Source organism: Styela clava, chromosome 8 (genome assembly GCF_964204865.1).
Source record: "Styela clava chromosome 8, kaStyClav1.hap1.2, whole genome shotgun sequence".
Lineage (NCBI taxonomy): Eukaryota > Metazoa > Chordata > Ascidiacea > Stolidobranchia > Styelidae > Styela > Styela clava.
The window spans coordinates 11,337,448-11,352,421 of NC_135257.1; the positions used below are offsets into that span (position 1 = coordinate 11,337,448).

At 32.6% G+C, this 14,974-nt stretch overlaps 1 protein-coding gene across 3 annotated transcripts in view; it reads right to left on the minus strand.

Annotated features, from left to right (window-relative positions):
* The window catches only part of LOC120345827 (uncharacterized), a 39,900-nt gene extending 27,013 nt beyond the window's left edge, over window positions 1-12,887 (minus strand). For 2 of the 3 annotated variants that reach the window (XR_005569921.2, XM_039415385.2), the window contains exons 1-17: window positions 12,729-12,887; window positions 11,942-12,205; window positions 11,272-11,393; window positions 9,467-9,600; window positions 8,335-8,466; window positions 7,942-8,074; window positions 7,077-7,189; window positions 6,199-6,348; window positions 5,571-5,680; window positions 4,544-4,696; window positions 3,767-3,926; window positions 2,854-2,979; window positions 2,365-2,475; window positions 1,788-1,910; window positions 1,072-1,130; window positions 751-851; window positions 303-359 (exon numbers count right to left, since the gene is read on the minus strand). Coding sequence is in view for 2 of the 3 variants with exons in the window: in XM_039415385.2 (XP_039271319.2) it covers window positions 303-359; window positions 751-851; window positions 1,072-1,130; window positions 1,788-1,910; window positions 2,365-2,475; window positions 2,854-2,979; window positions 3,767-3,926; window positions 4,544-4,696; window positions 5,571-5,680; window positions 6,199-6,348; window positions 7,077-7,189; window positions 7,942-8,074; window positions 8,335-8,466; window positions 9,467-9,600; window positions 11,272-11,393; window positions 11,942-12,205; window positions 12,729-12,775 (2,095 nt within the window). In the remaining variant the exon portion in view is untranslated. The remainder of the gene's footprint in view (window positions 1-302; window positions 360-750; window positions 852-1,071; window positions 1,131-1,787; window positions 1,911-2,364; window positions 2,476-2,853; window positions 2,980-3,766; window positions 3,927-4,543; window positions 4,697-5,570; window positions 5,681-6,198; window positions 6,349-7,076; window positions 7,190-7,941; window positions 8,075-8,334; window positions 8,467-9,466; window positions 9,601-11,271; window positions 11,394-11,941; window positions 12,206-12,728) is intronic. The other variant, XM_039415386.2, reaches the window with a different exon arrangement.
* Window positions 12,888-14,974: the final 2,087 nt, after the last annotated feature.

The following is a 14,974-nucleotide window of genomic DNA, read 5'->3' on the forward strand; positions in this document are numbered from 1 at the left end:
AAATAAGTAAACCCTAGTGCCAACTCGCAAAAAATTTTATTATAAATTAAGCATTAAAAATTTTGCATGTGATCTAGTATGATTGCATTTTTCTGGGATCAAGTGTCTCGAAAACAATCATTACCTGTCCCGAGATAATCGTGAAATCCAATGAGTTGGTAAGCAAAACCAGACACCAAAACCCACCTAGGTCAAATATTACCAGGTAAAAGTTTCAAATTCAAGAGTTGGAGTCTTGGAGACAACAAATGATGAATGAAAAAATTATCATAATAAATTGTTACTACCGGTAAGTACTTTACCTTCTTTAGCAACTGCTATATCTTCATCTGTCCAATTCATGTTTTTGTTTCTTGATCCTGTTGTATGACAGAAATAAGTGATAGTTGAATAAGTTTTTTTCACAAAAAAAATAATAAAAAAGAACAGAAATATCCGATTTTTATCACAATATTTTATATTTGATAGATGCTTCGCAACAAGATCACTAAATGGTTCAGCATAGCTGAGAAATGAATAATTGAAAGTTTGAACTGGATTCTCTATCCAACAATGCAAACGGAGTCGAGACAGTGTACAAATCGATAGTACAAAAATGATTTCAAAAATATAGGTTATCTATAATGATAAATAATGGTATAGCTTCCCAAAACAATTGTTGATCCATTCTCACTTGCATGAATTAACAGTTTTTCATAATTGATGTATAGGGATAAATTGCAACAATATGGCATAGCAGTTATTACTAACTTGTGATTCTCGGAGAAGGCGGCCGATCAATTCTTTCAATTTCCTCTGTTTTTACAATGGTTTCGGGTGACTCTCTTTTCTGTTCTGAATCTTTATCACCACTGAAAAAGAATTATGATAGAGAAAATTTCTGAGTGTACTATAGTCTAAAAATTACAAAGTATATAAAGATTCCATAGATTAGAAAACTAACCCAAAATTTAAAATCAGCACTTAGTATATTAAATGCTTTTTCGAATGCATCAAAAAGCATTGAGAAATTTCTTAAAACTATACGAACGGAAAATCAGATTCCCAATGTTGAAATAATACTATACTTACATTGCAGATTTGTCTCCAGACTGTCCCCCATTTTTTATGTCTTGTGATGTTGTTGAGGCCTGTATAGAGAATGAATTTAAGCACATAATATTTGCAGGATCCACCTTTTGTCTTCTTATAACAAAATTTTTACAAATGAAAAGATAGATAAGAAATTTTGTTGCTTGCTGAAAAAGTAATCCTTTTGCCCATGAAACCCATAACTGAATCATTTATAATTCAAGATATTTTTTTGAAAAATTATAAAAAAATTTAAAACAAAATAAGGTATTTCTAGAATTACATAAAAATGGGACTAAGTAATTATCGGCAAGAATGAAATAGATATGATCTAGATCAGGGGTGTAAAAGGGCCAATCCACAGACCACAACCCGGTATATTTATTTTGCTTTTGTCGCTAGGTTGAATCTTTCACCGTTTTGCTCGGTACCTATATTACTGTAAGGCTAAGCGATAGCTGCATTCTCTGATTTATCTTTCCCGCAGCGTTTTTAATTCGTTGTGTACACAAAACATATTTTTGGGTGTGGCCCAGATCAGAAGTCGGTTATATGGCCCACTGACAAAAAATGTTGCACACCTCTGATCTAGATGGAAACAGACTTCTCAAACTCGCTTTGACAATAAGGTAAAATGATCTCAATATCAGCAATTATACATTTTTGACATTCATATGCTAAATCCATACATGAAAGTTTGATAACATAACTATCACCTGTTGTGTTTGGTTTCGCACATTCTTTACTTTCCTTGGTTTCAAATTATTTTTACGAACCAATTGCTTGTACCCAACACTCTTCTTCGACAGATAATAGAATAAAACACAATCCGCTACAGTCTGAAGAGAAAATATTCATTAAAAAGAATATAGAAAACAAAACGAAAAAAAGCAAAAATATAACAATAATGATATGACAATATTTATACATAGAGTGTCCATTCTTGATTAAATAAAATCAATAAAATTTATCAGTTAGTTCGAATCCAAGGCAGAACAAGAATTTTCGTAGTTCCCAATGGGAATTGCCTAGATCAGTGAAGTTATAGTTTCTACAATTCTCCTTGTGGCTTTACAAGTATTGCACAGGGGTTCCGCAGGCTCCTGGAATTAGGATTCTGCTTCACTAAAAAGGTTGAAAACAACAGGCCTGGATGCCAGATCTCTCCCTCACAGCGGGTGATTTTTTCCAAAAAAGAAAATATTGAATCTAGGATATAGGCTATAATAGAAATATTGAGAATAGTAAATGTATTCAGTAACAACATAGAAGAGATCAAATACGTTTGGATACCTTCTTTTCCAGAAAAGATGAAATCATATGAAAATTCTTCGGATGTTGAACATATTTCTCCTTGAAAATTTGTTTTTCTTGAGCATCCCAATGATCCAACTCTTGCCGTTTCTGTAATAAAATTATCTTACAAATTAGAAACGTATAAATTCAAAAATTCCTATTTATTTTGGATGTAGAAAATTAGAATAGATGATAATTTCATAACATTATTGTGGCATATAATAAATCTTAACTTGGGCTATCGAATGGATTTCTGCAAGATCAAGTACTAATCCTTAGCTTATTATCCTTCAACATGCTTAACCCCCACGGGTGGTCGATAATTAACAAGTATGCCTGCAATCTTGTTATAGTTGCAAATTAAATTTGTCTGAGAAAGTCTGACTCTGGTCAGAAGAAAAGTTACAGAAATATATAGTGTTAGTATACAGTAAGACTCCTGAATCAGAAAGAATAATAATCTTATTCTATAAATCTTAGTTGAACCTTATAATCTTCTAATGGGTCAGAAACAAGTCCATTATTATTTATAAACTTCAGTCTTCTTTCATCTCTATCCAATAGCATTGGAGGTACAACAGCTAACTGTCTCATGTGTTGTTCTTGATGCTCCTGCAAATTGTATCAAAGAATAATATTGTTGAAATATATATATGATAGTAACATATAGATTTTGTAACTAACTTTTTTAACTTCATAAGGTATAATGCAACGGAGTATATGATGGAAATTTATCCATCAATGAGCTGTACCAGTATATGACCATTTCTTATAAAGAAACTAAAACTTTGTGACACATTTTAATTACAGATAATCGTAGAATGCAATTAACAGATTTGGATCATTTCACAGTTGTACAAAGGATGAAGGTTATTGGTGTAACTCAGTTTTTCAAGTGAGGCCCAGCAGCCTAACTAGCCTCGGCCAAGATTTTGTTGGAAACTTTAAATTTAACCATGTCATGAACTCGATAAGGGACATTTAATTTGTAATTAAAACTACTGTGAATGTACCGGTACATGTAGTTGTACAAAGATTGAACAACTGAACATAGCGGAACATGTCGTTAGCTTGCACAATTTTAAAGGCGCAATTAAAAAAACCGAATACGCATGAAAATAAATGTAATGTATGATCGTTTGATATATAAACAAAAACTATTTGGCAAAAAGTTTATATGTAATGTTGGATTTATAGAAGTTATCTGTGTATCACTGCCTCTAATTGAAATTTATTAGAAGGCGGGCCACTAGAAAATGCTTGGCCACCCACGATTGGGTTGCCAACCACTGATGTAACATGTAACTCGTTCATAGTTATGGGAATTAATTGATTATACATTTATACTGAGTTAACACTTTTTCCCCAAGTGGACATTAAATCCAGAAATAATACTGACCTGTTCAGAAAGTCCATCGACAATTTCATTGAAATCTGCTTCACTTCGACATGCATCTCCTCTTGTACCAGTTCGTGAAAATCTTTCCTGCTGCTCTCTCTGTTTTCGAATTTCAGGAAACTGTTTCTCAAAAAATTCTCTCACTTTTGCATCTTTGACTCTAAATTTAGATTCAAACGATTCAAAGAGGCAAACTCAGGGTGCAATAATATGTATATGCAATACACAGGGATGTCCAAAACGAATTGAATATTCCTAAACATCGAAATTCATCATATCCGATAATAGTGAATATTTGAATTTAATAAAAATTTAGAATTTTGAGTCGTCAGACAAGCAGATCAAAACATACAATATCGCAACTGGCAAAAACAACACAGAAAAATCAATGACCTTTATATTTGTGTCATTTTGGATATGCCCAACCTGACAATAGATAGTGATTTATGTAATTTTCCACATGAACTTGACCCAAATTTGAATGCATTCGAAATTCCATATTCGAAAATATTTGCTCAGAATGTACAGGGATAGTGAAGTATTCGCTTTTGGCCATCCCTGGCAATACCCAACAAAAATATTTTTATCCTTACAAAAATATCTCTGTTTCAGTGGATACTTGCCTAGTGTCTTGTTCAAAGTTAAAATAAATTGGTGGTGCACAACCTTTTTGTACATATTATATTGATTTTCGAAATGAGCATGTGGCAGTATGATATTGATATATAATCTTTATAAACATATGATTTAACTTATGGCTTGGCCTAGGTTACTTACTTTCGCTTGGGGTTGTTTTCAATTTTTTCAATTTTCTTTTGCCATTCAGACATCAACTGATCATATCTTGCACACAAATATCTTTCACGAATATTAGAAAGTTGACTTCGACGTTGGAAATAAGCCAACAATTTCGGTCTCATTTCTTCATTCCTTTAAAAAAAATGGAGTTTAGTTTCGTACTATCAAAATACATATCTAAGGAATTTTAAGACTAAAAGCTCCAAACAAGATCACCTTCTAAATATTGAAATATTATCTAATTTCTGGTGATAGCCAAATCATATTCTCATACAATAACTTGACATGCCAAATTCAGTGAATAGCCGACAGAATATCATTATCCACCCTTATTATAAATAAGTATTATAAACCTCAGATATTTTGTAGCAAGTGAAAAATAATTTATATAAAGTTGTTGGCTTATCATCAATCTTTCGCAACTGTTTCCTTGCAATTTATGTCAAATTGATAACATATAAAAATATGGTTACACTAACAGCTATTCAGTATAGGAGTTTGTTCATGGACGCAACATTAGTACTGCACAATATTCCTAATGAAATCGTCATTTTCAAAAATAATTTATCCAGCTTGCAAAATTAATTTGCAATAGGGAGTATCCAATTAAATTTGAAAGAAAAAATTATTAGATATTGGACTCATTGATAGATATTAAATAAACTAAAAAACAAATTGGCCACATTTACATTTCGTTTAATTTGGTATGATTCGACATCAGATACTAGTACTCCCACACACAGGAATGTTCAAAATTAATCAAATATTCAAATACATTTAAAATTAGTTACATTTAATGTAGTACAGATTCGCTTGCTAGAATAATTTTGAAAATTCCTAGCTTAGAGAAAACCAATCCAAATAACTTTCCAGTAGAATAAAGATCAAACCCCATGCCTATATGATTCTTTCTATAAACATAAACTCATTAACAATACAAATTTCTTATTTTAAAGGGATAAGGGCTGTACGTACCATTACGCAACCAGAAAAAAAAATATCATACTTTTTGAGATTATCCTGATATACTTTAGTATCACAAGGTTGATTATACAGAGGCATTTCATATTGCTTACACAAATGGTCAAGCATCCCTCGAGCTGCTTCAGCCTTTTTCTGAAAAGAAATCAATTTGAAGCAAGAAAGAAATGCTTACATAAGTGGACACAGTACTGTTACTAGTCAAGTACCAAATCGGCATACAAGCATGACAGATTTGTGATGCACTCCAAACAAGCTAAACTTATGGTGAAAATTTGGCTCCATGGAACTCAAAAGAAAATTTAGCCTATTAGCGACCACTACTTCCATCTTTAAGTACTGAAAATTTGAAGTCAGTAAATAAAGTACAAGCAAAACCGATTGCATCAAAAAACCCTGACCTCAACGAGTACAATTTGGCACAACAAAACCCATATTTCCACTTTAGACCAATAGACCGATGAAATGAGGAATTAGACATTTAAATGAAACGATTAGTCAGTAGATCAAATAGCTGCAAGCAAAATTTTCTCACAAAACCCTGACTCTAACAAGTACAACAGTTTGGCAAAACAATTAAAAGGTCCTCTTTGTAACCATTAAAATACAGAATTAGAAATTAAAATAAAATGATAACACTAGCGAATTGTTACCTTGTTTTCAGCATAGATAACTTGCCACAAGTCCCGATGTTTTGGTTCAACCTTTTTTGGCGAAGCTGATTTTTCAGCAGGTGGAGGTTTTTTAGCTGTATTTTCCAGTTGTTGTTTCTTGCGTTCCAATCCTCTGATTTCAATACATACCTGTGGGATATAATTTGAATTAATCAACAACAAATACATGAGTTAAAAAATTAATTTCTCTAAAAAGATTGTGAGATATAATTCGAATCAATCAACAACAAATACAAAATGAGTTAAAAAATTAATTCCTCTAAAAAGATTAATATTCAGTGTTTGAATTGCCCGGTGAAAATAGATATACCAGATTTTAGGAACCATGAGGCGCACTTTAAATCCTTTTTATTCTCAAAAATCTATTGTGTGCCATATTAGCTTGTGTGCCTGAATCAGTAAATGTACATTATTCTTCATTACCTAGACTTGAAACCAGTACCGCCACCGGTATTGCTTTAAAAGCCGTTGCGTCTTATTGCCTTATGTACGAATAAAAACCCAATCTAAGCAAGTGTGCCTCATGGTCCATAAAATACGGTACCAGGATATTGAAATTTTGTAACTGAAATTATTTTTTTCGATTCACAAAGCAAAGTTTATTCCACATTTATGTAGTGAAAAAATTTCTTGCTTTATAGTGTATAAAATATATAGAGAAACATTTACATTAGTAATTGTGCATTATGATTGCACAGTTGTCATTTCACAACAGTTAAAAACTACCGATGACAAATCTAAATTTCTAATATCAAATGTTGAATGTAAGCCATATTGCAACCAAGTAGTATAAACTTTCATCGGTCGTGTTGTATATTCTAAATGTCACCAAAGTTTAAAAGCCCAAAATAAATTACCTTTTGAATTTCTTTATCAACTTTATCCATAGATGCCAGGAGAGTTTCTTTAGCTGGCATATTCTCAACCTCTTTGGTATGTGGTTCAGCTTTAATTGCAGAAACTGACGAACCTAAAAAAAGCATATTCAATGATGAGATTCTATCTTCCCCAATTACTAATTAACACAAGAAATTCTCTTAGTCTTATGCATCAGAAAAAGACAGGGAGTTCAAGAAATTTTTGTAATGAAAAAAGAAAATACCATTAATAAAGTTATGTAATCAATCGTCTTTAGACCTAAAACTAATAAAATGATAATGATAAATGATGACATAACATAACACACTAAGTTCAAGTAAAAGTATCAGCAAGAATACTATTCCCATCTTCGTTCATATTCTAGCAGTATAGATTCTAATCGATAATATATCCCATTTTACATTCTACTATTTGAAGAAGCATTATAAATGAACAAAGCAATCATTTTCATATATCATGAAATTCCAATTTCACTAATTTAAATTGTTTGATTACATTCTTTTTTCCTCAAGACGAGATCTTACAGGAAATATGAATTAAAAAATGGGAACATTGTTCAAATATATGCCCACATAGGTGGTATCGTCATTCGTCACCTATAGCTGCTTACTGAATACTCTATCTGCAAAATAGTTCTACAGCCAACGAAATTTGGAGTGAACCCCATGGGGCCATGAGAATTTAAAAAAATGAAGGTTTAAATATACAGTATTAGGATATACTACCATCTTTAACTAATAAAATTTGAAAGTCAATAGTAAATGGCCCAACAACTAGAATTAGCATGGTCGATTCATTGTAATTTTTTCAAAATTTCAACCAACAAAAAATTAAAATCCAAACCTGGATGTTGTGATTGATGAACAGGATGAGTTTGTGAATGTATTAATTGTGGTGGATAATTATGAGACTGGATTGACAGAGGTGATTTCGATAAATTGGATTCTTCTTTGACATAGCTGGCCATGGGTTGTTCCTTCGAAAATATAATAACATGATATATTCTTGACTCATTTTACAGAATTTATTCTACTCGAGTTTATTGAATTTCTAAAAATAGTCATATTGATTGATAATCAGCAAATAACCATAAAATTACGCATTCTTCGGTTCAGATATGTTGAGACATGTATCTATTCACACTAGGAGTTAGGCACTTACAGTACTTGATTAAGTACAAAATATACTATTGATCAAGAAATGAAATAAAAACGATGATTTTGAGTTTAACAATACCGATTTAACAGATGCTGGGTTTCCAGAAATAAGATATGGAGGATGTTGTTGATGAATCGAAGACGATGCTGTACGAGATGATTGTCCAGGACCACCTGCAGTGATATGTCTTGGGGGGGTAGCAGAAGAAGACTGAAAAATATCAAAATAATGAGATTGTCAAATGAAATAGGCCAGAGTTTCCCAACTGGGAAAGAATTCGATTGTATTATAGGATGAAATTAATTTTAATTTGCGTGTAGTATAATTTCTACCTGTAAGTAATACGGTAAAATTTATTTATCCACACATTATATACTAATCAGACTGTACAGGCAGGGGCAAGAGTACAAATTGCACTTGTCACTAAATAATGATCGATTATTAAATATTGAAAATCATACAGAAACAACTTTATAAATACCGGAGATTGAGTGAAGAGTTTCAATATTGGAAGGGAGTAATGTATCAAAAAGTTTGGGAACTATTAAACTAGGCAAATACAACACATAGACTTGCAGGCATGTAGACTTAGGCATACAGATAACATGATTTTAATTGGAAAAGTCTTAAGTATTTCTGGAACATAGATACATTTAGATCTATGATTCAGATATGTTCAAATAACACATTTTCCATCTTTGTCAAAGCTGAATCAGTTAGAACATACTAAGATTCATAATGTGACATGTGTCATAAAATAAATATGTAGAGATCAAGCATCAATTTATTTTTGTTTATTACACCAATCAGGGTTTCCCAAACTTTCTGTTCATTGGTACCTTTAGGACAATTTAAGATTCGCTTGTGTATATATGATACGGCGGGCCATGTTTGGACAAAATTAGTCATGTGAACTGCGAAAGTAGAGTTGTTAGTTACTGTAGTTGTAGTTACAGCCTTTACTTTGATGAAAATATGACCTCCTAAGGAGTTCTTGAATTCATGTCTTTAAATTATTAACATCAGGCGATAAAACAATATTTTAGGGCAAATAAGAAGTTATGGAAAGAATATCATTACACCTACCGGTAATATAATTTTCCCCATTGAAAAATCACAGTTTGAGAACCCCTAAGGTGCTAAAATGACGTCACATAAAGGGAAGAAAATGATGAAGCTATTTAATTGAGCAAGATCACATAAAATCTACCTGGGATGGTACAGATCCTGGGATCAAAGCTTTTTGACTAGAATGTAATCCACCCATAGAGCTCAACATACTCATGTTGGGCCGTCCACTGTATAAACCAGGCCCTGATATGACATGAGAGGAAGGAACAGAACCTGTAAAAAAATCATAAAAATAAAGTTTAAAGCTGTTTAAAGCTACTGTATATGACTGTCCATCCATCTATGAATATCTATATCATATTTGCTTATATCATATCACAATTTATCAAGGACGACAAGATAAAAAAACAGTTCAAGGAAGTCAGAAACTACAAGGAAATAATTTAAATTGATAATAAACTATTCAACGAATAATTGCTGAAAATTTTCTATTTGCAAAAATTTACGATTGATATAAATGATAAAACATCACAAATTTCCATTCCTTTAATAAATGGCTTTAAAATATTGAAACTTTTTTGACTGTGAAAGTTTGAAACGCGGTTGATAATTTACTATATCATCCATATATATTCCACTCCGCTATCTATAAAACTCAACTGTTTTGAATATTTTTTACAGTCACTCCACAAAGATCTAAAGTTTCAAATGATCCTCACGTAGAATCTAACAATTGGAACAAACAATATCTTAACTACTCAATAATTAATTTTTCTTTCATGTCTCGCCTTATCCTGAAATACCATATACCATTTAGTTTATTTTTACATTCCGTGAGTGTGTATTTTCAAGATGATGAAATAATGAACTACTGATCGCCGATTCGAAATCACTCAATAATATATAAATGAAAGATAAAATTTGTAGAAAATGAAAATCTGCCAAACAAAAATTTTATTCAGATTACCGGTAGTTTAGGAACAAGAAATAATATTTTTCAGGACTTTAATATAAAAATTCATTATGGTATTTTATTAACAAATTTATTCTCTTTGGCATCAGAGAACCATCAAAATCGAAGCTGAGCTATCTACTATTGATAGTGAATGAATTTTTTGTTGGATATGTGTAGGGGTGGGCAAAATCGAATATTTTTTTCGAATCGAATAATTCGAATATTTTTAACGAATACCGAATAGTCGAATAACGAATATTTTTTATACAAAACAGGAGGTCCAGAACTTCGGTCGATACTCCCTTTGGAAATTAATAAAGACATTAAAGAATCGGCTACAAAGCGTTTTTTATGCTGGTTTAATTTCCCGAGTTAAATGTTCCCGCATGCCCGAGTGAAATGTTTACATTTTCGAAACATTACTTGGTCAAGAATGAAAGGGATCACTAAAGAATTATTTGAAAGTACATCAGAAGAACTATATCCTGTCTTTTCTTTTCTGGTCATAGCTTGTTCGTTTATGGTTTCATGCGAAAGTAGCCTAATTTCAACTTTTAATTTCCGTTGAACAAATTTGTGTTTGGTTCATGCATGAAACGGATGATCACGTGCCGCCAATCATACGGAGTTTAAAATCTGGGATATTTATTTTAAATACCTCATCTGATTTGACGTTTATAAATTTAGGGAACGGTGTCGGTACTTTTTTTTGCAAAATAGGGAATTGAAATGACCGACTGGAACGCGAAGAAAACAAATAACACCACAACGCAAGGACGATTTTTTCTAATTTGTCGCTTTTGTCTGTTAGCGAGCGTTGTAGGTGAATTCTCGCGCAATTCACGATCAGTTCAGAGATGTTCTGTGTCCAAGTGAAGCCGCGGAGATCACGTGGTACCCGATATTCGAATAGTAAAATGCCATTCGAATAATTTAATATTCGATTCGCTATTTGTTATTCGAATATTTTGCCTAGCCCTAGATATTACCTGATCCTGTACCAGAATAAGACTGTGGCATCAATGATCCAACAGACGATTCAGCTCTGTCTCTTTCACCTCTTCCAGCTGCTCCAATATCCCAGAGTAATGACAATCTTTGACCCGAGGTTCTAAACAAAAACAGGTTGCCGTAGTAATGATATCAAGATATCATTATGGATATTACAAGAGAGCATTGGTCAAATATAGGGATACGAAGGCCAAAATGATATACTGTAGTATGGTGTGCAATCTAACACGGTAGACTACTGCCACAAGGTGCGTAATTTCTTATTTTGATGACGTCATTGCACACAAAAAATGAATTCCACAGAGACCACAAAAAATTGTTGAAATAAAGAAAAGTGATGACCTTCCAGCAAAAAATACAATCTGTACCCACTGAAAATTTGGAAAGCAATTGGTCTAATAGTTAATGATGAAAGCGATTTTTTCATAATAACAAGAATAAGAAAAAGAGGTCTAATAACAACAACATATTAACAGAACATCCATATGTACACTTTGTAGCAAATAAATTCAGATATTTTTGTTTCCACAGATAAGCCAATATATATATATACATCTGGTAGATTTAGCAAATAAAATGTCATAAACAAAAATTTATATGTTGACTACCGTTAATTAAAATTCTGTTCAGTGAACATACAAACTATACCTTCTCCTTTGTGGCATATGGCCTGATGATACTCCAAGACTTGGTGTGCCTCCCAAATGGCCTCTATGTTGTTGTAAATCTTCTCCTGGTACATGGTGATGAGAATGATAATCACGGGAACCACGAGGACTAGAAGCGGAATTGTGTAAACCCAGAGATGAAAAAGATGGATGCATTGTTGGTATTGACTGATGTTGTGTTAAATACGGAGAATGGCTTACTGAACCTGTTGTCGGCACACTTCCTCCATGCTGACCAGAATATCTATAAAAACAAAGCAATCGTGAATGACTGAATCTGAATTTTTCCAATGCATTATTCAAGACAAAAAGCATACAATTTCTGTGTTTTTTTCAAATGAAGAGCTCAAAAAAGATTACATGATTACAAAATCTATGAGAGATAAAATGATGAAAATATCCATCCGAGAAAGAATTTTCGTTCCGACATAATTATGGCTAAATTTTTTCGTTTCGTCTATGTATTGCTTCAAGCAGAACTTCTGTATCACAATTTATTTATATATAATGAATATACATTATTCCAATGTTAAGGTATTAAAATATATGTTACAATAAAGAGAAAAGTTGATGTTTATGGAAAAATCAATTTTTAAAGACAGAACTACATCTCTATAATTATTATAATTTTTTTAAATATTATATTTCTATTATTATGATTCCATAATCAAAATTATCTGTCAAGAAAAAATAAACTTTGCATTAGAAAAATAAGAAGTACCCAGTTATTAATACACAGGCTACATTATATGGATAGATAAGATTACCTTGGCAATGAAGATCCAGGATCGCCATATGGTCCAGAAGGTTTCATTATGACAATCCCACTTTTTAAAAAAGTTTCTTCAACAAAGAAATGTAATGCTCAGTATTACTAAATTACTACATTTTGAATGTTAAGTATATGCCTGAAAAATATTACAGTCATACTTAAAAAGCAAAAACTCATTGATAATAGCTCTATATTTTTGGAAATCCTGTTGGTATCACATGAACTTGAGACATCAAAAAGTAAGGTCCACATTGCAACTTTTTACATTACTGCATCAAGTATGGTAGTAGCAAAGTATGATCAGCATTGTATCGTGGAAAACTATCTGGTCAAAACAAACCGAAGAATTTACCAAATTCAAGACTACTATCAGACTATAGTCATGACAAGAAAATGTAACAAGATTCTGATATTTGGAAAAGAGATCTTCACTAAGCAACAGCAATTAAAAACAAAATTTGGACAATACAATTATAATATTTGAATGACTGAATGAGGCTCGTGACTCATTTGTACATGCTGCAGTGCTGTATCTGTGCATTGGTGTAAGGAAGCATTCATATGAGTATTTACAGTAGAAATGGAAAAAATTAAAAATAAGTTAAAAGAAAAAAATTCACAAAAAATGCACGATCTTATACTACAAATCAATATGATAAATTGAAATTGTTAAGAGATCATGCAATCAGAGTTTTGAGCCAGGCACTACCAGAAATCAACATACAGACATACCGGTACAGACATCTGGACATAGGCATTATAGCACTAATGCATTAGTTGTGATTTAATTGCTGATACATTAACCAAGACTGTATGCTGGTTTGAGCATGGCTCAAATCTGAGGGTTGAAAATGCGTTATTTAAACTAAAACAGATTCAATAAAAACTCTGTGATAAAAAAATGGCGTCTAGCACAGTGAATGCAGTAACTGCTTAAATAACACTAAATAAAAATGTGATGTAAAATTTTTGTTGTTTTAAAGAAGTGTGTCTGGCGCAGAACAGCCTGGCAGCGAAATTAAATTATTGCAGTATTGACAGACAGCGTTTAGTTAAAATCAAATATTTGCATGGCGAGTTCCAATCAGTAACAGCATTTATTTTGGCGCCATACCGGTACCAGTACGGTATTTTGTTTGGATTCGTATCTTGGTTGGCGACATTTAGGAAACTAGTGTTCTACAGTCAGACAGTGCAGTCGGATAGGATTGTATCATTTGTATGTATGTTTATTCGCCTCAAAAATGTAACCGTGTAATGTAACAGTGTAACTGTGTAAAATGTAATTCATATACTTATCCCGACAGTATTGTAGAACCAAAACAAAACTGAAGCCAGAATGCAAGATAGACCTAACCACTGACTGAACCACGTCAATACCGGTATTTCCAACCGCACTTTGCAACGCCCCAATATCTTAATCCGAATTCACAACCCGCCCTGGTACGGTACCGGTACTAGGCCCAACAAAGCTGCGAACAGCAAATCGACTACCGTACCGGTATTCCAGATATTCACATTGGTAAACAAACACTAAACAGTAGACACAAAACACCCACCCAAAGCATTACAGAGAATGTCTTATTATGCGAACTTCAAGGGATTATATTCACTTTGCTGGTATCAAACAAAATAGCCCACATGAGGGCGGTGCGTATTTGATCCCCACTTTGGTTACAAAATGTACTTCTGGGTGGTACTCAGGTCGGATACTCAACTTCGCTTCAATGGCCGTTTCTATTTTCGGGTTAACATTTATCGTTTTTCAAGCTCCATAATGCCCTAATGCTCAGCTCCAAGCTGTGCGAGAAGAACAAATGACATTGTAGGGTTGTTGCGGAGACATTTTACAGCGTCAAATTGGCGCATCACTGTAAAATCTTCGAAAAAATGACCAAAAATGGTTCTACGTCGTGTATGTGATTAAATTTAACGCATTAGATAATTTTTTATTTTTAATTGCGTTATATATTTAGATAGCATATAGTTTAAAATTAAAAATCCACCTTCGGCTTCATTCTAGCCCTAATAACAGCTGACTTATTCGATTCGGGCCATCAACGCGACGAAAATTTCCCATAAGACTCCATTGTTTAGCGTTTTCCAAATATGGCACAAGATGGCGTTCATGAACTAGTTTAACATTAGGCGAGTTGGATGCAGGTCGTTGGTCCATACCACGGTAGTCACTTTGGTCCAAATTAGGGATGTCCATATCCGAATACTAAACTATTCTAGAAT